The 22026-nt window shown below is 37.5% G+C and overlaps 1 protein-coding gene across 1 annotated transcript; it reads left to right on the top strand.

Annotated features, from left to right (window-relative positions):
- The first annotated feature begins 1483 nt into the window (after nt 1–1483).
- Nucleotides 1484–10671, top strand: LOC145307166 (uncharacterized). The gene is made up of 13 exons (XM_080149517.1): nt 1484–1529; nt 1980–2081; nt 2619–2734; nt 3249–3328; nt 3581–3643; nt 4541–4603; nt 5305–5377; nt 5885–5960; nt 6361–6409; nt 7410–7478; nt 8247–8312; nt 9102–9174; nt 10360–10671. Exons 2-13 carry the CDS (start codon nt 2052–2054, stop codon nt 10379–10381), a joined length of 780 nt encoding a protein of 259 aa, XP_080005643.1. The 5' UTR covers nt 1484–1529; nt 1980–2051; the 3' UTR covers nt 10382–10671.
- The last annotated feature ends 11355 nt before the right edge of the window (nt 10672–22026 follow it).

The raw sequence follows: 22026 nt of genomic DNA, 5'->3' as shown, positions 1-22026 counted from the left end.
CAGGATTACTTGTACTATAGTTTTTGTACGTAAGTACGATTGTACAATTTTTTGTCTAAATAAAAAGTCTTATAAGTGTAACAAGGAGCTCTTATGTGCAGGAAACATATTTCCCAGGATTACTCGTACTATAGTTTTTGTACGTAAGTACGATTGTACAATTTTTTGTCTAAATAAAAAGTCTTAACAAGGAGCTCTCATGCGCAGAAAACATTTTTCCTATATCGCTTTAAAACCAATTAATATCTAGTTCTCAGCTATTCCAAAAAATTATATCTAGTATCGTATTATATTCAGCTTTCTACGAATATAAAAATGTATCATTATAAAATTAAAGTTTTTTTAGGATGCTGTGAGTATTGGTTTAAAAAATATGACGTAACAAAAAAAATTAGCCAATGAGAGTCCACTACGCATGCCGCCATTGGTCAATAACGGCCTCTCATTGGCTAATTTTTCTATTTACATTCTATATCCGTGGAAAGCTGTTTATAATAGGATGCGAGAAATAATTATTCCTATATTGTTTTGACACCAATTAATTGGATTAGAATGGTTCTCAGCCATACAAAAAAATTATATCAAGCATCGAATTATATCCAGTTTTTTTTACGAATATAAAAATGTACAAGGCCTTTGGGATCTTGGGGATAAAAAAACTTGTTTTAATCTTATGATTTTACTTTTTATATCCATGGAAAGCTGTTTATAACACAATACAAGAAATAACTATTACCAGGATTACAGTCGTTGCATATTTTTTCCATTACTTGTACTATAGTGTTTGTACGATAGAGACGATTGTACAATTTTTTGTCAGAATAAAAAGTCTTATAAGTGTAACAAAGAGCTCTAATGTTTAGGAAACATATTTCCTATATTGCTTCAAAACCACTTAATTGGATTAGAATGGTTCTCAGCCATACTAAAAAATTATGTCAAGCATCGAATTATATCCAGTTTTTCTCTAAATATAAAAATGTACAATCACAAGGCCTTTGAGATCTTGGGCTAAGAAAATGGTTTTACATTTTATATCAATAGCAAGCTATTTATAATACAATGCAAGAAATAACTTGTCCCAGGATTACAGTTGTTGCATATTTTTTCATTACTCATACTATAGTTTTTGTCGATAGTACGATTGTTCAATTTTTTTAATTTGATTAAAAATCACATATTCATAAAAATGTATGACATCAAAGTTAAAGCTATAGGCTGAGTAAACTATCAATACTAATAGTAAACAATATGTAATTTCATTCATCCCAAACTTCTAAAGTGAAATAGTAATGAGTTGCATCCATTCATTGGCCAAGGCATTCCTTAACTATTGAAACCAAACTTTTGTTCATTATTTCTTTATGTTGAAGTCAAAACTTGGTCTGTTGGTGGAAATTTACTAATGCCACAGTATAATATACAGTGTGAATTATTAATAAAATCCAAAATGATATTATCAAATATGTTGATTTTTAGTGTATACATGGCAAGAAGGACAACAACTGCTTTGTGTTCTCTTCAATAAGGAACTTTATATCTTTTTTCATAATTACAGTTCATATAAGTTATATTTTATTTAACTACAGTATATATAAGTTATATTTCATATATATACAGGTTATACAAATAATACTTCATACAATAACAGTTCATACAATATTTCATATTTGATTGTACAAAAGAAAAATTTGTCGGGTATTGTTGGTTTCGTAACATTGCAACTCAAAGGGAATTTGTCCTATTTTTTACAGAAGCTTTCTCTTAGTTCTAGCCCCTGTGGGGGGCTCTTAACCTGTGTGTTGGGACTATTGCCTAACTCTGTGGGGGCAATCATTAACATTTCCGTAACCTAATATACCCTATCAAACGCTACTGTGAAAATATGACAAAATACCCTGAGGCGATGCCACAAAACTAACAATACCCAATTTGTCTGATTGAGATCCAAAACAGGATACTGATATTTATACATTTAGTTGAGGAACCTTCATGTTTGTGAGAATTGTATTAGTGGAAGCAAACTCCAGAGGATAGATGGTGGCTGCTCTATGGGAGTCGATGATATTTTAGCTTGGGAGGTAGGTATTTGTTCTATGGGAGTCGATGATATTTTAGATTAGTAGGTAGGTACTTCTGTTATGGGAGTTGATGATATTTAAGTTAGGGAGGTTGGTACTTGTTTTTTGGGAGTTCATTATATTTTAGTTTGGTAGGTAGGTACTTGTTCTATAATAGTTAATGATGTTTAAGTTTGGGAGGTAGGTATTTGTTCTATGGGAGTTGATGATATTTTAGCTAGGTAAGTAGGTACTTGTTCTAAGGGAGTATTTTGGAGGTAGGTACTTATTCTACAGGAGTTGATGGTATTTTAGCTAAGTACCTTGTTTAGTAGGTAGGAACCTGCAGCCTGCAGGTAGGTACATGCTCTGTGATGGTACTTTAGCTTGGCATTTACCCAAGCTCTTTGTATTTTGAATGTGTGGTAAAGATTAATTAAAGGAAAAGTAATAATGTAATTTAATATTAGTTCTCACATTGTATTATAAACAGCTTTTCGCAGATATTTTTAATTAATCGGTTTTGAATGTATGTACATATATGAGAAAAAATTATAGGATTCTGCTACTGCTACAGACTGTATGGAATCCTGTGTAGATCTACCTGAATGCTCAGCTTACACATGGTATAATCAATCTGCTGTCATCCAAAATGCTTGTTATCTCTTCAGGAGGTAAGATTTTTAAAGATTCTTTTTAGCACAGTATCTTAAAAGACAGCAATCTTTAGATCTTAATTTTGAGGTCCTCTAATCATATTTTATATAATATTGTCAGGTTTCTTTACCAAAACCTGATCCAATTCTGAGATTCACAAATAATATTTTGAATTTTGTGGTCAGGTTTCTACACCAAAACATGACCAAATTCTGAGGTCTCTACACACATTTTATATGGTCAGGTTTCTGTACTTGAACTGAAAAACCTGACCAAATTAATCATATTTTATATTATGGTCAGGTTTCTGTACCAAAACCTGACCAAATGCTAAGGTTCTTTTATCATATTTTATGTTATGGTCAGGTTTCTGTACCAAAAACATGCCCAATTATGAGATACTTTAATCATTTTTTATATTGTATAGTCAAGTTTATAGACCAAAACATTGCACAATTATAAGGTTCTCTAACCATATTCTATGGTAAGGTATCTACACCAAAACCTGACCCAATTCTTTATATTATATAGTTGTGAGGAGGTGCGAGAATGTTCTTTCTGTGAATCTGGAAGGTTGGGATGCTTTAATGGAGACAATACTTCTACTTCTGGTAATTTAACTATAGAAGATTTTTTTTTTTTTGGGGGGGGGGGAGAATTTATGGAAACTATAGAAGTTGAGAGGGGGGGGGGTTATATTGTACTTATAAAAGATTTGGGGAGGGGGAGGAATTAATGGTATTTCAACTAAAGAAGATTTAGTATATAACAGGTGTTAATGTTCGTTTGTCCTATGGTTCCAAAGCTTGGCTTTTATGGATGTTGTCATCCTTGTTTTCTCCTAATACAATGTATATTTATAGTGAGACCTACTTCTCCTACTGTTGAACCAACACACTCTTCAGATGCTTCCACTTCAGCTACTGGTAAAATTTTAAAAAGATTACTTTTCCTTCACTTTCCCTTCACTTTCCCTTCAATCTCTCTTCCTTTTCCCTTTACTTTTCCTTCACTTTTCCTTCACTTTCCCTTCACTTTTTCTTCTCCTTCTCTTCCTTTTCCCTTCACTTTTCCTTCACTTTCCCTTAACTTTCTCTTCCTTTTCCCTTCACTTTTCCTTCACTTTCTCTTAACTTTTCTTTACTTTCCCTTCACTCTCTCTTCCTTTTCCCCTTCTTTTCCCTTCACTTTCCCTTCACTTTCTCTTCACGTTCCCCTCACTTTTCTTTCACTTTCCCTTGTGATGTCTACTTCCCCTACTGTTGAACCAACACAGTTTTAGATGCATCAACTTCAGTTACTGGTAACATATTTCTCATATTCATTATTAATTAATTGATTAAACTTGCAGTCAGACTGCTTTTTTAGCCACTACTGCAGATAATTAATGTGTAAATTTTTAACCCATTTCTTTCTGGTATAAATGTTATTTATGACATTGTATAATAGACAGCTTTCCGCAGATATAAAAATGAAAAATTATAAAAGAAAAACCCGTTTTGTTAGATTCAAGGGGGCAAAGTTTATTGTCAGAAAATTTTAAGATATGGGGGGTGAAATTCTACTAGTAACCAAAGTTTTCAATCATAACCAGGGAGGGAGGATGGGATATTGGACTGTAAATCATAATGGTGTTCAAGGTTTATAACTTAGTTATCTTATCTGTTGGCTCTAAAACTTTGGGTACTTTTATTCAATTTTAAACTGGTAGTGTCCATTAATTTTATCTACAGAGTATAGGGTAACTTTATTTATCATTATGGGGGATTTATTAAAATTTTATTGTCCATTGTATTATATATCCCATAAGATTTTGTATCTAGATATGACATCAGATGATCCGCAAACAACCCAGCAGACAACTGAATTGCCTACAGAATCAACAGGTCAACAGATTTATAAAGAAAAACTTACTCTCCCTTCACTTTTCCTTCACTTTCCCTTCACTTTCCCGTCACTTTCCTGTCACCTTCCCTTTACCTTCCCTTCACATTATCAACAGATTTATAAAAAGCAAAGCTTACTCTATAATATTTACCATCGCTTTCCCTTCACTTTCACTTCACTTTTCCTTTCTTTTACTTTTTCTTGCCCTTCACTTTCCCTTTGCTTTCCCCTCACATTCCATTCACTTTCCTTTCACTTTTCTTTCAATTATCCTTCATTTTCCCTTAACTTTCCTCAATTTTCCCTTCATTTCCCTTTCTTTTCCTTCATCTTCCTTCATTTTCCTTCATTTTCCTTAATTTCCCTTCACTTTCCGTCTATTTTAACTTCATTTCTCATCACTTTCCCTTCACTTTCACTTCTTGTTCCCTCTACCTTCTCTTCACTTTTCCTTCACTTTCCCTTCATTTTCCCTGACAACATATGGCAAATCTGCTTGTCGCCGGGGAGGTGAAAGGTTTGAATCTCAAGCCTACACTGCTTCATGACTAAAGACATTAAAAATGTCTGATGTGGGACATAAATAGTAAGAGTAGAGTGAATGCCTTGGCCCGTAAACAGGCTCAACTCACTACTATGCACAAAGGAGAATCCCACCCTTACAAGGTATTGATGTTGTCATCCTTGTTTTTATAATTAGTTGAGAGTACAACAACAACATCTGGAATTGTACCAGAAGGACCATGCTCAGAATACAAGATTTTAGATGACAGGTAAAAATTTACAGGTTTAGTTCTTTTTGTGACACTGCCCTCTTAAATGGTATTCTTCACATTTCCTTTACTTTTCCTTCTCTTTAACTCCCCTTTCCCTTCACTATTCCCTCACTTTCCTTCACTTTCCTTCACTTTCCCTTCAATTTCTCTTTGCTTTACCTTCACATTCCATTACTTTCCCATTACTCACCCTTCTCTTTTCCTTCTCTTTTCCTTCTCTTTTCCTTCTCTTTCCCTTTACTTTACCTCCTCTTTCCCTTCACCCTTCCTTCACTTTCCTTTATATTCCCTTCTCTTTTCCTTCAAATTTCAATTCATTATAATAGAAATTAAAAAACACTTTTTGTTTTACTGGTACTAAGGAGACAAAGGCCCTGGCCATTAAAGCAGTTTTTAATTCTAGAATTTTTGTTTTGTTTTCTTGGCAGTACATGAATTTTCAGTACAGCTAAACACCAGTTCTAATCTGATTGTAAGCCATACTGGAACCATATATTTTTTTAGCACCAGGAATACAGATTATGAATATGAACCCTATTGTGACCAGAATGGAAACAGTTTTACCAGTCCTGATTGGCAGGTTCATTATTTTTCATACTTATATTAGCAACAACTTTTACTACACAGAAACTGCATATTTTCAAAATTTACAAAGGTTTCAATGTTGACAAGAAATTTTGGGTATTGTCAGTTTTGTGATATCGCTCTTAAAGTTAGGTAAATTTTAATGATTGCCCCTCAGTATTAGGCCCATCACAGGGGCTAGAAATAGGAGAAAAGCTACTGTGAAAATATGATGTAACGTCCCTGAACAAGCAATGTCATAAAACCAACAGTACCCAAAATTTTAAATGTCTAAAGGAGCCAAAAAATTAAATTCCAGACAGACAGACAGATATTTTGTACAATTTAAAGAAAAATACATAACTCCCATCAGTATAAAAATTCTTGGATGTTGTCTTCCTTGTTGTTGTGTTTAGGGTGAAGGTTGGTACCGACTGCTGCCACCTGCTGGCATCAAAATTCCAGGAAATGTTCCATTCCAGAGGCGTGGAGAAGGGGGGTTTAGGAAGGTGTATCTATATCTCGGGAGAAATTATGGGAGATTCAACCACCCTCCATCCATCCTAATAACCTTTGACAAGGGTCTACACCCCCTAGATGGAGTGATGTCAAGTAAAGAAAATGCACCCTCTGTACCTATCCTCCATTATTGATTAAGGGGAGTGTCAAATTTTCAGATGCGCTTTGCACACCTCTTTGGTAAAACCATGTGCACACCATTGTTTTATCTAATTAAAAAAATTTTAAATCACAAAACCTTTGTAAAAATTATCATTTTCAAATACAATTATAAGAGTAAAAAAAGTGTTACAGACATACAGATATGTAAAGTGGGGTTGGCCAAGCATTAATAGAGCTTGATAACCTTAAAAGATCTTATTTTGGTGAATCTCTGAAACTAATCTTGTATATTCATATGCATGATAATATGGTTTAATGCCCTTCAGACAACAAACCATTTGATTGTATCAAGTTGTGACTGTTTTGCGCCAAGAAATTGCCCCTACTCCATCTACTTATGTCATGCACCTAACCTAGCAGCAGTAGGAACTATTTTAAACATCTTTAGTTGTGTTGCGTTGTTTAGATTTGAACTTATCACCTTCCTGATAACAGGTGTATTGTGTTAAGCGATAATCACAAATGTTTCCTAATTATGGAAAATATAATGCTCATACTGCACCATTATTCAAAATATAATGCTCATACTGCATCATCATTCAAAATATAATGCTCATACTGCATCATCATTCAAAATATAATGCTCATACTGCACCATTATTCAAAATATAATGCTCATACTGCACCATTATTCAAAATATAATGCTCATACTGCACCATTATTCAAAATATAATGCTCATACTGCACCATCATTCAAAATATAATGCTCATACTGCACCATTATTCAAAATATAATGCTCATACTGCATCATTATTCATAATTTTGGAACATGTCTGTAATAGAATATGCTCCTGGCTACAACCATTGTGGAACCAATGTTCCTGCTTGGGCAAATTCATCTCATCCCCAGGGTAAAGTTTTAAATTAATTGGCGTTATCCAGGTAGGAAATTTTTTCTGGAAAATTCCTAAGAATAATATTTTTTTTACAATTAGGTTAGGTTAAATGGCTAAGGGCTGACGTCCAAGGCTAGGGACTAGGAAGGTTAAAAGGCTAGGGGGCCAAGCACTGTAATTGAAAAGTAAGACAATGTCTTTATCTCTGTGTTAAAGAACTTTGCTAACCTCTGAACTGATATGATTCTCCTTTACAGTGTTGGTTCTGGGAAGGTTTATAACTATTTTGTGTAGGGTTAAAACCACCCACCAAAGAAAAATAGCCCCAGAAAAATTATACCTCCAAATCTTTTTCTTTTTGTAACTAGAAGTGGAAAAGCTGCTAGTAATAAATAGATCTAGATAGTTACTCAGTAAATTAGACCACTAATACAGTGTAGGAACAATCCAGCCATATTGTTGGTTAAAATATGTACACATTTTGTTATGATAAGTCAGATATATGAAACAATTTACCAGAAATAGAGAAATTTTCTAGATAATTTTTTTGATTAACCTAGCCTTTTGTAAATAATATAGGATTGGTAAATTAGTTAATCATTGTTAGTGATGTATTTCAAATTATTGTCCATTGTCTTATCCCTTAAAATCCCTGGTTTTTGTTATATGTTACTGATAACCTCTTTGGATAACAAGGTTATCATGGTGTACCTGAACCTGGATAATCCCAGGAAGACAGAAACTATAGAAAAATAGCCTAAAACCATAATTTATTATTTTCAGATTTACTTGTTGAAACTGAGATGACAATTTGCTTTAACAAAAAAGATGTAGAATGTGACCATTCAGGAATATTTAATATGGCTTCAAAACCTATTGATATCCACTGGATTACAACAAGTTCTCCTATAATTTTTCAATTTGATATCTGCGGAAACCTGTCTATAATACGAAGCGATAAAAAACTATTTAATTTTTAACTTCAATCAGCTTGATGATGGAAGGACAACCAAGTTTTTTTTGAGGGGGGTAAATGAGAAGTTTAAATTTTTAAAAATAGTAACCTTTTTAAAAATTGTTGGACGTCTATGGATAAAAATTGCAGGGAGGGAGGGGTTATTGGACTGTAAATTACACAAATACCCAATGATTTTTCTTTTTTGTTGGCTCAAAACTTTGGGTACCTCTGTAATTTCTAGTGCAAAAATATCTCCCTCCCTGAAATTAAAGTTTAGGTGCCAGTGCGATTTGCAGTGCAATGTCTTCTCCCTCCCCTCGTGTTTTCCAGATATTTTAATATTGAATAAAAATACCCCTCCCCTCCCTGATATTTAATAAAGTAACAGGATGTTTGTCTGTCTGTTTGTTTGTACCAAAGGATCTCGCTAACCGCTGAACCAATCGCTTAACAGGGTAGCAGGTCTCAGTAAAGTTTATAACTATTTTGGGGGAGGGTACCACCACCCTCCCAAGAGAAATCATAAAAAATCGAAATCTATTGTTACATAGAGTCTTAAACGCAAGATATAAATGTTACATATTATTTTTAAAAAAAACATTTAAAGTGTCACTAGATACCTCTAGGGGCGTAGCCGCTTGTATTGAATAAAAGTACCCAATGTATTGAATATCAACTAGATGTTATCAAATGTGTAAACTGTGGAGAGTATTTTGTTTATTATCTCAAGGATGTGGAAAACTGTAGAAATAGGTAACATTTAGGGTTGGGCTGGATCTTTTTTTGGCTGGATACAGGATATCTGGCTGATTTATAATGCCGGATATCCGGCCAGATATTGAAAATTGTCCGATGTCCGTCAAATTTTCAGATATCCAGCTGATTTCTAATGCCGGATATCTGGTATCCGGCCACATGATGAAAATGGTCTGATATCCGCAAATTTCCTGGTATCCGGCATTTGAAATCAGCTGGATATCCAGGATCCGGATAGATTCAATATCCGGTATCCGGCCCGATATTGAAAATGACCGGATATCCGGCCAAACTCTACTAGAAGCCTGACCAACAGACCAACAAACCCATAAAGCTATATACTAAATGCTCATTGGTACAGGGAATCTTCACCAAAAATTTCAGCTGTCTATCTTCAATAGTGCCTGAGAAATACATTCACTCTGACATGACAGGCAGACTGACAGACAAAGTGAATTATAGAGTAGCTTTGCTACTAAAACAAAGGATGACAAAATCTTTAAGCAGTAAAACACATTAATCATGAATGGCAAAACGGTCGGACAAAGAACGTTATAGAGTCAGTGGTCATTAAAAGAAAGAGAGAAAAGTCCTAAAATGCTTAAAAATAAAATTGTTAGATTAGTGATTAGTACTAACGTTCGTTTGTCAATCTGTCTGATTTGGTTGAGCTTCGCTTTCATGGATGTCTGTCAAACAGATCTATAGTATAGATTTATATACAGACAACTACCTCCTTTCTTATTTCAACGACCCTTTTCGTCTGCTCCTAAATTATTTTCTGTTGCTTGGCTGTGTTAATATAAGCGACACCATTGGTTGATTTTCAATGACCCAATAGAAAGGTTGCACAAGGTGGTTGCGATGGGGAGATACAGTTATTTAACCCTTTCTCCCTCTAGCGTTTTACTCTAATATTTGTCATGCATCCAATTTGATTACCAATTTTCCTCAAAGTGCTTTTTGTAGCCCAAACCCCCCCCCCCTTAACAAAAGAAATTAAAGTTTGGGGGGAGAGGGTAATTTTTTTATGTTTCACTTAAGGTCAGGTTATATATAGGGTACATGGAAGAAAAAAATACCATGGCCCATTATTTTATATTTATTTTAAAAAATAAAAGGGGGTGGGGGGAGTTCTCTGCTCACAAGGCACTATGAGGGAAAGCACCTATTAATGTCTAGGTATTGTGCTTCTACTGACTGATAGAAGAGTCCTACCAACCTAAAACTCATAATAGTTATTTATACCATCGTATTATGGTCAGTTTTCCGCAGATATTAAAATTTAATAAATAATAAGATTAAAACCAATTTTGTTAGCCAGGGCCTTCATATTAATTTTTTTTTATTTTTATATTTGTGGAAAATTTGCTGTAATACGATGCTATAAAGGATTTTTCAGTATGGCTGAGAACCAGTTCCTAATCCAGCGGATATTAATCGGTTTTGAAGCTATACTGGAAAATTATTGGTACACCGACAAACGTCATACTGTGATAAACGTCCTAATGCGACAAATCTCCTAATCAACACACTATGTTCCAGCGAGTGACAAATAATCGTTTTTTATATTTTGGAAAATACACGTTTAAACAAGTGTTTAGTAATATACACAAGTTTTTGGAAATAAAGCCGAAAGAATTAGCTCTTTACTATGAAAAATAAGAATTTTATATGTAATTATACCAGAGGTATGGAATTAAGTTCCTTTTCATCATTGTTAACAACTATTTTTAAGGTCAACTAAACTAAATTTTAAATCAGTGTGGACCCTTTATTTTTAAAGCTATTTTTAAGTATTATATATTTTTGGATTCAGTGTGTAATAATTTATACGTTTAGCCTTTAAAAGAAGTCAAATCTCTGTTTTTTGTTGTAATTGTAGATGGTTTTCTTAGCATACCCGATTTCTGTAAAATAGACAATTTTCTTCCAATGAAAATTTTACGTTTGGTTCAAGATCTCTTAATCGCAAAAGAGCGCAAGCAAATCCTCTTACATGGTGATATTAGATGTATGTATAATATCAGAGAACTTTACCCTGTGTATGCGAAAGTATGCGAAGTTTGTTTTTTTAAGCCCTAAAGATGCTGGGTCTATCAAAAAATAATAATTTTTTAAGATATAAAAGTAATTTATTTTCTACTTATTTTAAACACATATTCATTGAAACTAAAAGTAAAGAAGAGTTTTAAATAAAGATTTTCCCTAAATGTCTAGGCTCTTATCTGAACCATTTTACCTTTTTATTGGGTGGGGGCGGGGGGGGGGGATTGAACGCCCCACTTATATCCACATCTGAACCCATTAAAGCTAGAAGTTTAAGAAATTTTATGTCATTTCCTAGTTCAAATATATATTCTTATTTAATTTGTTAGCATTATTTACTCCCTTCACCCTTTTATTAAGCAACCTTTTTCCAAAGGTGCTTTCATACTTATCAAAAAAGACAAGTAGAATTTGTATTGTTTAAGATAGAAAATGCTTTCTTTCAAGTAAATTGAAAATAAAATAAAAGTCTTACATATAGATTTATAGGGATTAGACAATGGCCGAGAAATTAATGTACATTCCCAATGCTAATACACAAAATTGCCCCTTCTATAAATTAGTGATTGAAACGTTTGGACACTCAAGTAATAAACCAACCAATCAAAATTCAATAAAAGTCCAACAAAATTTTATGCCTACAAATAAGAAAACTCTATTTGGTGAACTTGGGGACTATTATAATAAACAGCCCATTGTCCCTTCCCTCTCTACATATACACACAGAAAATAAATAAGAAATAGGACTTTAGATTAGAAATCTCAAAATATAAATTTCGGCGGCGGCGGTCGGCGGGAAAACAGCGGCAGATTTTCATATGATTTCAGTAGGTCATACATACTTGTTAGAAAAGCTTATGTTTAAAATTTGAAGTCTATAGGTCAAAAATTGCGGTCTCAAGAGCTGTTTAAAGATTTCTGAGGGATCAGGACCTGCAGGATCATACCTGGACCCTTAAATTGACTTAAACACTTAAATTTGATATTGGTATGTACTAGTATAGGATATTTTAGTATTTGGTAACTTAAAATGCTTAGTTTAAGGCAAACAAATATTAAAATAAACAAATGTCAGCCAGGATGGAGATATTTAAAATTTCGCCATTATATTGAAAGATATATGGATACTTATTGCTATTTAAATAAAATTTCATCAAAATTTTAAAATATACACTTTCTATGATTTTTTGTCATTTTTTGGCTTTTCTGGAACACGGTGCAACATCTCTTAAGTAAAACCTCCTAATTTTTTTTAGAAATTGAATCTTCCAAATTTGATTTAAAAATGTTCTAAAATAAGAGGAAATATATAATTTTTTTAATTGAAAAAATTAAAGGTCTATCTTTGTAATGCACGGTTGTATCACGGGTTTGAAACCATTCTGTTTGATAGCCAACACAGACTTTGGGAAAACTGTCGGACAGATTTTTAAAATTTAGCCTATGGTCAAAGTTATTCAAAAAAATTTCAGTTAAAAATATTTATTGTTTTATCGCCATTTGAATTTTATATTGTTAAATATTTTTACAATTAGAGGATTTTGTCCTTAAATTTGGAAGATTTTTTATTAAGAATTTTTGAAAAATTTTAGGACGTTTTAAGATGTATCGCATTAGGACGTTCGTCCCTTAAGGAGGTGTGTCGCATTAGGATGTTTGTCGCATTATGAGGTTTAGGACGTTTGTCGCAGTAGGAGGTTTGTCAGTGTACCAAATTATTTGCATAAGTAGGGAAGCTATGACATAATCTCCCTGTCAGGGATTTTAAGGGATAAGACAATGTATGATAAATTCATTTACAACTCCAATAAGGAAAAACAAGATAACCTTACTGTAGATTATAATTATTGGTTGAAACATATGGACACTACTAGATTTAAACTAACTAATCAATGAGGGAGGGGGAATTGGGCTGTTTATTACACTAGTGCCCACAGTTTTTTAATAATGTATTCTTATTTGTTGGCCTAACAACTTTTGGGGTTTTTAATGAATTTTGATTGGTTGTTTCAGTAAGTTGACTGTCCAAACGTTTTAACCACTAATTTTAATTTACAGAATTTTGTGTATTATCATTGGAGATGTATATCAATATATTGGCCATTGTCTTATCCCTTTATATCTCTGATTGTTTCGCTACTTATGTTTTTTTTGTTGTATAATTTTTAACAGCGAAGTTTTTCTATAAATTGGTTCAGTCCGTCCGTCCATAACAGATAGCTTTTAAAGTTAATTTAGGCACGTAAGAATTGCCCAATCGATTTCAAATTTTGCATGGTGATCCCTTTTGTAGTTACAAATTAGAAAGCGTAGCAACTCTATAATTGTTACCAGAATGTCTGTACGTCCACTTTGAACATGTTGAAACTTTTTTACCAACAAATTTTTATGTGATAAAATCATCAGATTTTTCTGATTTTTGGAATAATGATTCCTAGGACAACAAAGTACAATTTATAGGCAAAGCATCTCTATCATCAAGTCTTAAAAGTGTTAGTACGTCCTTAAAAATTATCCTGTATTTAAGCAGTTTTTGACCAAATTTACTAACTATTTTGTTTTACTTTAGTTCATTTATATTCTGATTTTTCAGTTCTGATGCTCTGCAAGTGTCAATGTTTGTTAGTCCTACTGTTTTAGAGCTTCGCTTTTATGGATGCTGTATCCTTGTTAAATTTTTATTTAATATGTAATAAAGTTTTTAAATCAAATTTTTATTACTTTTTTCAATTTCTCTTGGTACCCTCCCCCAAAAATAGTGATAAACCTTCCCTGGACCTATGATAAGCTTCACAGTAAAGAACCAAATCAGCTCAGTGGTCAGCTAGATCCTTCGATACAAACAGACAGATAAACATCTTGGTTCATTTTTTATCCTGTTACTTAATTACACCCTAGAATTTGATTATCATTTCTTTTCATAAGATTTTAATTAATTTATGTCAAAATCGATTTTAAATTTTGTTCACCCCCTACACGGCCTCCAAAAATAGCCAATGGGGGATGTTCAATGCAATTGCCAATATAAGAAGCTTCACTGTAAAGAAAAACAATATCGGTTAAGCAGTTAGCGAGATCATTCGCTTCACACAGATATACAGATAAACATCCTGTTGTTTATGTAAGGACTAGCGGCTATGCCCCCTAGAAGCCTCTAGTGGCACTTTAAATGTTTTTTTTTAAATAATACGTTATAATCTATCTTCATTGCGTTCAAGTTTCTATACATAATTTTTTTTGATTTTTTATTTCTCTTGGGAGGGTGGTGGTACCCACCCCCAAAATAGTTATAAACCTTCTCGGGACCTATGAGAAGCTACCCTGTTAAGGAGAGCCCGATCGGTTCAGCGGTTAGCGAGATCCTTTGGTACAAACAAATAGACATCCTGTTACTTTAATAAAAAGTTATTAAAAATGGCAAAGAGTAGTACACTTCCCCTTTTTTTGTGGATGTTTCCCCTTTTATGTTTACTCGTTTCACTGAATTTCTACACACAACACTCAAAGCATTTTCGAAATTTTAATTATAGTTAAAAATAAATCCGCTAGGTTTCGTGAAATTTAAAAAAAAGTAAAATTAAAGTAGAAATAAAATTACCATCAACCAATATGTATACAATTACTTGTTTAAAATAATCGTTTTAAATTCTATTTATAATGTATAGTTTATTATTTTATGAGAGAAAGAAAAATTTTTGTTATAAATAAATTCAAACAGCACTTCTCGAGTTACCCTATCATATAAAATAGTAAGCTTTTTTTGTCTGTAGCGTAGAATCTCGCTAAGTTCTGAACCAATATGGCCCACCTTTACAGCAAAGCTTCTTGCAGGTCCTGGGATGGTTTTAGGCTATTTTATTAGTACAAAAAAGCCTGGATATGGTTTTAAGCTATTTATCTGACCTTCCACATCCCTTCGAATATATAGCCCCTTAAAGATAGGGGCGCAGTAGCTACTCTATAATACAAAGTAGAACGATCTCTCTCTGTATGTTTTTTTGTCTGTCTGTTTGTAGCGAAGGATCTCGCTAACCGCTGAACCGATCGAGTTCTCCTTTACAGGGTAGCTTCTCATAAGTCCTGGGAAGGTTTATAACTATTTTCTTGCGGGGTGGAACACCCTAAACCCCCCCCCCCAAAAAAAAATAAAAAAATGGTGGGGTCACGAATAATTGGTTTGATCAAACCTCTTGGGGCAAAGCCCCTAGAGGCTAGGGGCGAAGCCGGTAGTAATAAAATAATTTTCTAGCATATATAGAGTGGAGTTTGATAATCTTAAAGGAATTTATGGATAGATTGATTGATTATGATACACAAAATTATCCCTTCTATAGAATAAAATCAACAATTGAAAAGTTTTGAACCATGTTATGTAGTAAAATTTCAATTACATATATTTCAAGACCTATGAGAAGCTTTACTGTAAAGGAGCACCATATCAGCCTAGCATGCAATCACACATGAAACAGATAGACATCCTGTTACTTTTATATAACTAGCGGCCATGCCCCTAGCATCTACGGGCTATATAATCTTATGGGCAGAGAGGTGCTAGAAAAATAGCTTATAACCATCCCAAAACTTATATTTGAAAATAAAATAGCTGCAATCACTTACAGGACCTATGTGAAGCTTACCTCAAATAGAGAATTCAATCGGTTCAGTACTTATTGAGATCTTAAGATTTAGAGAAAAATCTCCCTACAACTTTATATAATGTACATATAGATCAGTTTAGATGCATGGATAAAATAAAATAAATTTACAGAGATTAATAGGGATAAGACAATGGCTGATAAATTGATGTTCTTTTCCAATCTTGTTACACAAAATTAACCCTTCGGCAAATAACAATTATATTGGTTAAAACGATAGAACACTTGACTGAAGAACTAACCAGCCAAAATTCAATAAAAGTCCCCAAAATTGTTAAGCCAACGAATAAGAAAACATTATTATACCACTTCGGGGACTAGTGTAATAAACAGCCCATTGTCCCCTTCCTTCCTGGGAAAATTATGCTTTACTACTATATAAAGTCTAACAGCTCTACGACTGTAGCAAAGAGAGAAGCTATGTATTTTGATAAATATAGAAGTTATTTTTGGTTATCTTTTCATCTATCATTTTCAAAAGACAAATGGTACTTCAAAACTATGAATCAATTCCTTTATATTATCTCTGTTTTAAAAAATACAAATCATAAAAAAGATAAGCTGGGATATTTTTTGAAAAATTTATTTTTTTCCCACAAAAAAATAATAATTGTTTCGTCCAGGGATCTAAAGGGATAAGACAATGGCCGATAATTTGATGTACATGATCCACATTTGTCTGTTTGTGTAATGTCAGGGTAGTAAAAGTTATATTGGGCTATTTATTACACTAATTGTTTAAAAAGTTGAGTATCGAAAGATTTCAACCACTAATTGTTAATGGGAGGGAGGATAATTATTTATTTTAATTATTGATAGATTAATGTAAATCCTCAATGATGATATACAAAAATATCACTTGTGTAATTTACAAACAGTGGTTGAACCATTAGGACACTCAACTTAAAGAACTAACCATTTAAAATTCAATAAAAGTCACCAAAGTTGTTAAGTCAACGAATAAGAAAACGTTATCATACAACTTTGGGGACTAGCGTAATAAACAGTCAAATGTCCCCAACCCCTCCTCTTAATTTAAATTTAAGTAGTTACATGGCGGATCTACGACTAGCAAAACTACAGCCAACCTACTTACATAATCACAGTGATTTAACTTTCATTAACACAGTTTTATTGTCGTACGGCCCTAAAAAGGCGGCAAAGTTGACATATACGAATTTTGGCTAATTTTGACTTATTTTTTAGAGTGATGATTTTCTATAATAAGGGTTGGTTCGACTTTAAAGGTTAGCTTTTTACATTAATTTAGACATGTTAGAAAGGGGGGAGGCAAATGACTTCAACTCCCCCTTTCCTGAAATATAGCTAATAGAAAAATTCTATATTCAGAGATTCAATGTAAAAATTAAAATCTAAATAAAATTTTAAGGTAAATATTAGAATTTTTATTTAATAAATTGTTTTCAATATTCCAATAAATATTAGTAAATGCATTATGAATATTTATTTCCCCCCCCTCTCTCCAATTTTTGTTTACCCCCTCCTTCCCCTCAAAAAACTTAGACGTCATTGTTGTTCGTTATGACGTTAAAGGTTAAGTTCTTCTGTGATAAAAATTTCAAAAATTATTAAATTTAATTCTATAATATTGTTATTTTGTGGTAATACGGCAGCATACGGACGGGCATTCTACAGAGTTGCTACGCAGTGGCTTATCAAGTCAAGCCTTCTGCACTAATCCTATTTATCACCATTCACCTCATGACCGCGGATGACCCCACCGGCAGCGGTCAGATTGGACTGGCTAAATGGGGGAGGGGCACGGCCACTTAGCAACCCCGCGCCCCTCAGGCAACTATCCTACCGGGAGGTGGTGCCTTCCCCTTTACTGCAGCTTAAACCACAGATGCCTACCGCCGCTGGCTACGCCCTTGTCTCCCCACACCCCCTTCAAACCTAACTTATTGTTATCATCTATTTTTGTATATATAGTAATCACCCATTGTAAATGTATTCAGTTTAAATATAATTTCTGTATGAGTAAATCCTGCTAGTTTGTTATTGGTAGAATACTTCAAGGCTAGGGGCTCGTTGGATTCGAACTCGCAACCGGTAAGCTGAAACGCTTCGGCTTACCACAACTTGGTGTCAGCGTGTTTCAATCGAGCCCTGCAAAAAACTAGCCAATTCTACCTCTGATTGGACCCTTTTGCAAGTAAGGGGACAGTCAACCGCCAATTAAGAAGCCAACTGACCCGTGAGACGGCCTTTTTAGGTCGATTTTCCATCATTTTGAACGCATTATGTAGGCCTCTGGCCTACGGCAAGCAGATTTAGCCTGCTAAAAGCGCCAGTTTACGGCGTTTTTCCGTACCGTGCGGGAGTAGCGCTAGGTGCGCAGCCACGGTAATCGGATAATTTAGCTCAGACGGCTACAGAACTGAGTCTAATTTGGCAAGTGTAGCTTGGACAAGCCCCAGGACACCCAGGCCAAACCTACGAGACGGACAGCTGCGTAGCTGGTCTTCCTGAGAAGGCAATGTGTGGCTGCGAAGCTTCAGCACACAAGTAAGGCCTACCACTGCGACGGACAGCAGAATTTGAGCCCAAGGTGCGGCAGGACGGGACATTCCCTGCCGTTACCTCCCAGGATTCGAACCCACGGCGCTGCAGGACGGGCCATTCCCTGCCGCCATCCTTCGGGATTCGAACCCGCGGCACTGCAGGACGGGACATTCCCTGCCGCTGCCACCCATCGACGCTTGCAGGACGGACATTCCCTGCTGCCATTGCTTCCAGAATCACACTTAGAGCTCCTAGTGATAACTACACATAAGTGTTTATAAATGTCAACCAAGTGATAAAATATAAAATTGTTGACTCAGTGATAATTGATAAGCTCTAGTGATTCGAAGCTACAGTGTAAGCCACCACCAAAGGTTTACACACACTATGGTAGGCGATAGCACCATAGCTGCGGTTCGGCCGCCGCCGAAATTTCGCCCGACCCCAGCCGAGCGGGAGGCCCCCTTGTCTCAAGGGCAGGACCTCCACTTCCCCTGCCATATCAGGGTGAGGTTCCCTACTCCTGACCCTGCCCAGCACGTACAGGTTGATGCCATGGTAGATTCTGGCAACCGTGTACCAGGGTCCGCTGTTATTTCTGAGCACCTCATGCACGCAATGGGCGTGCAGAGGATGTTGGTTCCAGACAACACCCAGATCCTGACTGCTAATGAGGAAGGGCAGCCCCTTCAGGTAATTGGAAAGTTATATGAATTATATATGGCAGTCTCACACACTCTTATACTCCATCTGTACCACGTGACTGTGGTACGGAACCTCTCACACCCCCTGAACTTAGGGGGGTACTTTCTCAAGGAGTTCGGAACTAGGCTCTGTTTCGACATGCAACCCCCCTGCTTGTGGGTGCGTGGGGAGTTTATCCCACTCCGTGGCGTCCCCATAGACCGGGAGACAGCCGAGAGAGAGTTGAGTTACGGGGGGGCCTCTGCCAGGCCCACTGCCGGAGCAGCCGCGTGTAGTCGAGAAGGGCACGCATTGGGTGGATGCTGCGCTGAACGCCCACAGGGGGACCAACCTGCTAGCCATGGGAGTGCCCCCAGTGCCCAAGGTGCCTCTGCAGAACCTGCCAACAACGTTCCCCGAGATTTCCAGCCCTCCAGAACCTATCTTCTCCGCCGATACCTTTATCAACGGCCAGCCGTGTCCACCTGGCCCTCTCTACCTGGGCCCCCCTGCAATCCAACCTGCCAAGTCCGAGACCAGGCCCGTCAAGTCGCGGTCTGATGCACTCGGAGCCGCGCCCAGCACCCAGGATTCAGCCTCTCAAGGCGCCGTGCCCGTCAAGTTGTGGCCGAACGCCCCCGGAGCCAAGGCTGGCCCTGACAACCCGGCCTCTCCTAGCGCCGAGCCCGTCAAGTCGTGGCCGGACGCCCTCGGAGCCACGCATGGCTCCGATGCCTCAACCTCTCCCGGCGCCGAGCCCGTCAAGTCGTGGCCGAACGCCCCCGGAGCCAAGGCTGGCCCCGACAACCCGGCCTCTCCTAGCGCCGAGCCTGTCAAGTCGTGGCCGGACGCCCTCGGAGCCACGAATGGCTCCGATGCCTCAGCCTCTCCCGGCGCCGAGCCCGTCAAATCGCGGCCGGTTGCCTCTGGAGCCAAAGCTGACCCTGTGCCAGCCACTTACAGGCTAAGTGCTGTCACTCCAACAAATGGCCAACGACCCCAACTCCGTACGGCCAAGCGGGTGGTCTTGCCTGGACGCGGCGTCATGGCTGTCCCTGTTGAGCTAGTGGGACACCGCACCAAGGATGCCATCCAGCTGTCTGCCCCAGAACAAAGGTTTGGGGAGTATCTTGTCATACCAGAAGGCCTTTATGCACACAGGCCTGGCTCCGCCAACGTGTTCCGAGTACTGGTGGTAAATGAGGGGGAGATGCCTCTCCTGCTGAACGCCGGCCTCTCCGTGGCTGGGGAGCTGGTGAAGCCCGACATTCTGGAGGTCTCCGACAAGCCTCCCCCTTGCATCCATTCCTTCCAAGAGCCTGCTGACCCCCCAGATATGCAGCAGCTGTGGGCAGATCTTGAGATGGAAGAGAACGAATTTCTGCGCAAGGACCCCCTGCTCAAGAAGGAGGTCTGGACCCTGCTGTCGGAGTACAGGGACGTCTTCTCCAACTCCACCCCCGGCTGTACTGATGTAGTAGAGCTACAGCTGCGCCTCAAGCCAGGGACCCAGCCGATCCGCCAGAAATTTCGTGATTTGAACCCACGGCAGGAGGCCGAGCTGGAAAAGCAGCTGGACACATGGTTGAAGGAAGGAGTCATAGAGCCTTCGGAATCAGCCTGGAGCAGCCCCCTGGTGCCCATCAAGAAGAAGGACGGGAGCACCCGCTGGGCAGTCGACTACAGGGCCCTCAACAAGTGCCTTGAGCTGGACAGCTACCCCTTGCCCAAGATCCAGCAGCTGGTAGAACGAGCTGGGGGACACCGCGTCTACAGTGCCTTAGACGCGGTGGCTGCAAACTACACCATCCGAGTGTCCGAGGATAGCCGGCCCTGCACCGCCTTCACCACCCCCAGGGGCTTGTACCAATGGAAAAGGATGCCCTTTGGCCTAGCCACCGCACCGTCTGTCTACTCCAGATTCATTGCAGGGGTCCTGAACCCATTAGGCACAGCCAACCTCCAGTCATATCTTGATGACGTCCTGTCCTTTCACAACGACACCTGGGCCCACCTGGCTAGGCTCCGGGAAGTCTTGGAAGCCCACCGCAGGGGAGGAATCCGCCTCAAGCCCTCCAAGACCAAGCTGTTCCGAGCCAAGGTAGACTATCTGGGCCACACCCTCAGCCGTGAGGGGATAGCCATGCAAGAGGATTATATTGACCGCATCCTTGACTGGCCGGCCCCCATCACCCCCAAGGACCTGTTGGCGCTCCTGGGGTTCTTTGGCTACTACCGTTTGTTCATCCCGGAGTATGCCGACCTCACCTACGAGATGAATCGGCAGAAAACGGCCAGGACCCTGACCTGGACAGCCGAGATGGAAGCCCAACTGGTACAGCTCAAGGACAAGTTTCGCCAAGCCCCCATCCGAGCGCCACCCAGGTTTGACCTACCAGCCGTGTTCCAGCTCACCACGGACTACAGCAGCCAGGCCATCTCTGCCATCCTCAGCCAATGCCAGGACGGCAAGGAGAGGCTCATTGCCTATTTCGAGTCTATGCCATTGTGTAGACTGATGAAATACTTGTAAATAGGGCAAGAAAAAGTTTATAATATTCTAAAACACGTTATATCTTACCAAACCAAAATTACAACAATCAGTTCTGGGACCAATAAATTTTTCTATGGGCTATTTCTCTCGGGAGGGTGGGATTACCCATTCCAAAAATAGTTATAAACCTTCCCGGGACTTCCTACCCTGCAAAGGAAAACCCGATCGGTTCAGTGGTTACCAAGATTCTTTGTACAAACATAAACACACACACAGACAAATAGACAGACAGATATCCTGTTTTTTTTAGTATAAGGATGGAGCAATAATGGAATAATAGCATCTTACTGTAGACAGCTTTCTGCGGATAGTAAAATAAAAAAAATTAAGATTAAAAGCAGCTTTGTTAGCCCCGAAAAGCCAAAAGCCTTGGCAAGCAAA

The sequence above is a fragment of the Acartia tonsa genome, chromosome 15 (assembly GCF_053477335.1).
Source record: "Acartia tonsa isolate MP-2025a chromosome 15, ASM5347733v1, whole genome shotgun sequence".
Lineage (NCBI taxonomy): Eukaryota > Metazoa > Arthropoda > Copepoda > Calanoida > Acartiidae > Acartia > Acartia tonsa.
Note: the sequence above shows the minus strand (reverse complement) of the source record. Positions and strands in the feature narration are given on the sequence as shown.

Bases quoted from the DNA above. Each gene is read 5' to 3' on its own strand.
- LOC145307166 (XM_080149517.1), top strand. From the start codon at position 2,052: ATGGGAGTCGATGATATTTTAGCTTGGGAG. The intron at 2,735-3,248 runs GTAAGATTTTTA...TATATTATATAG, and splicing joins GCTTGTTATCTCTTCAGGAG to TTGTGAGGAGGTGCGAGAAT. The intron at 3,329-3,580 runs GTAATTTAACTA...GTATATTTATAG, and splicing joins AGACAATACTTCTACTTCTG to TGAGACCTACTTCTCCTACT.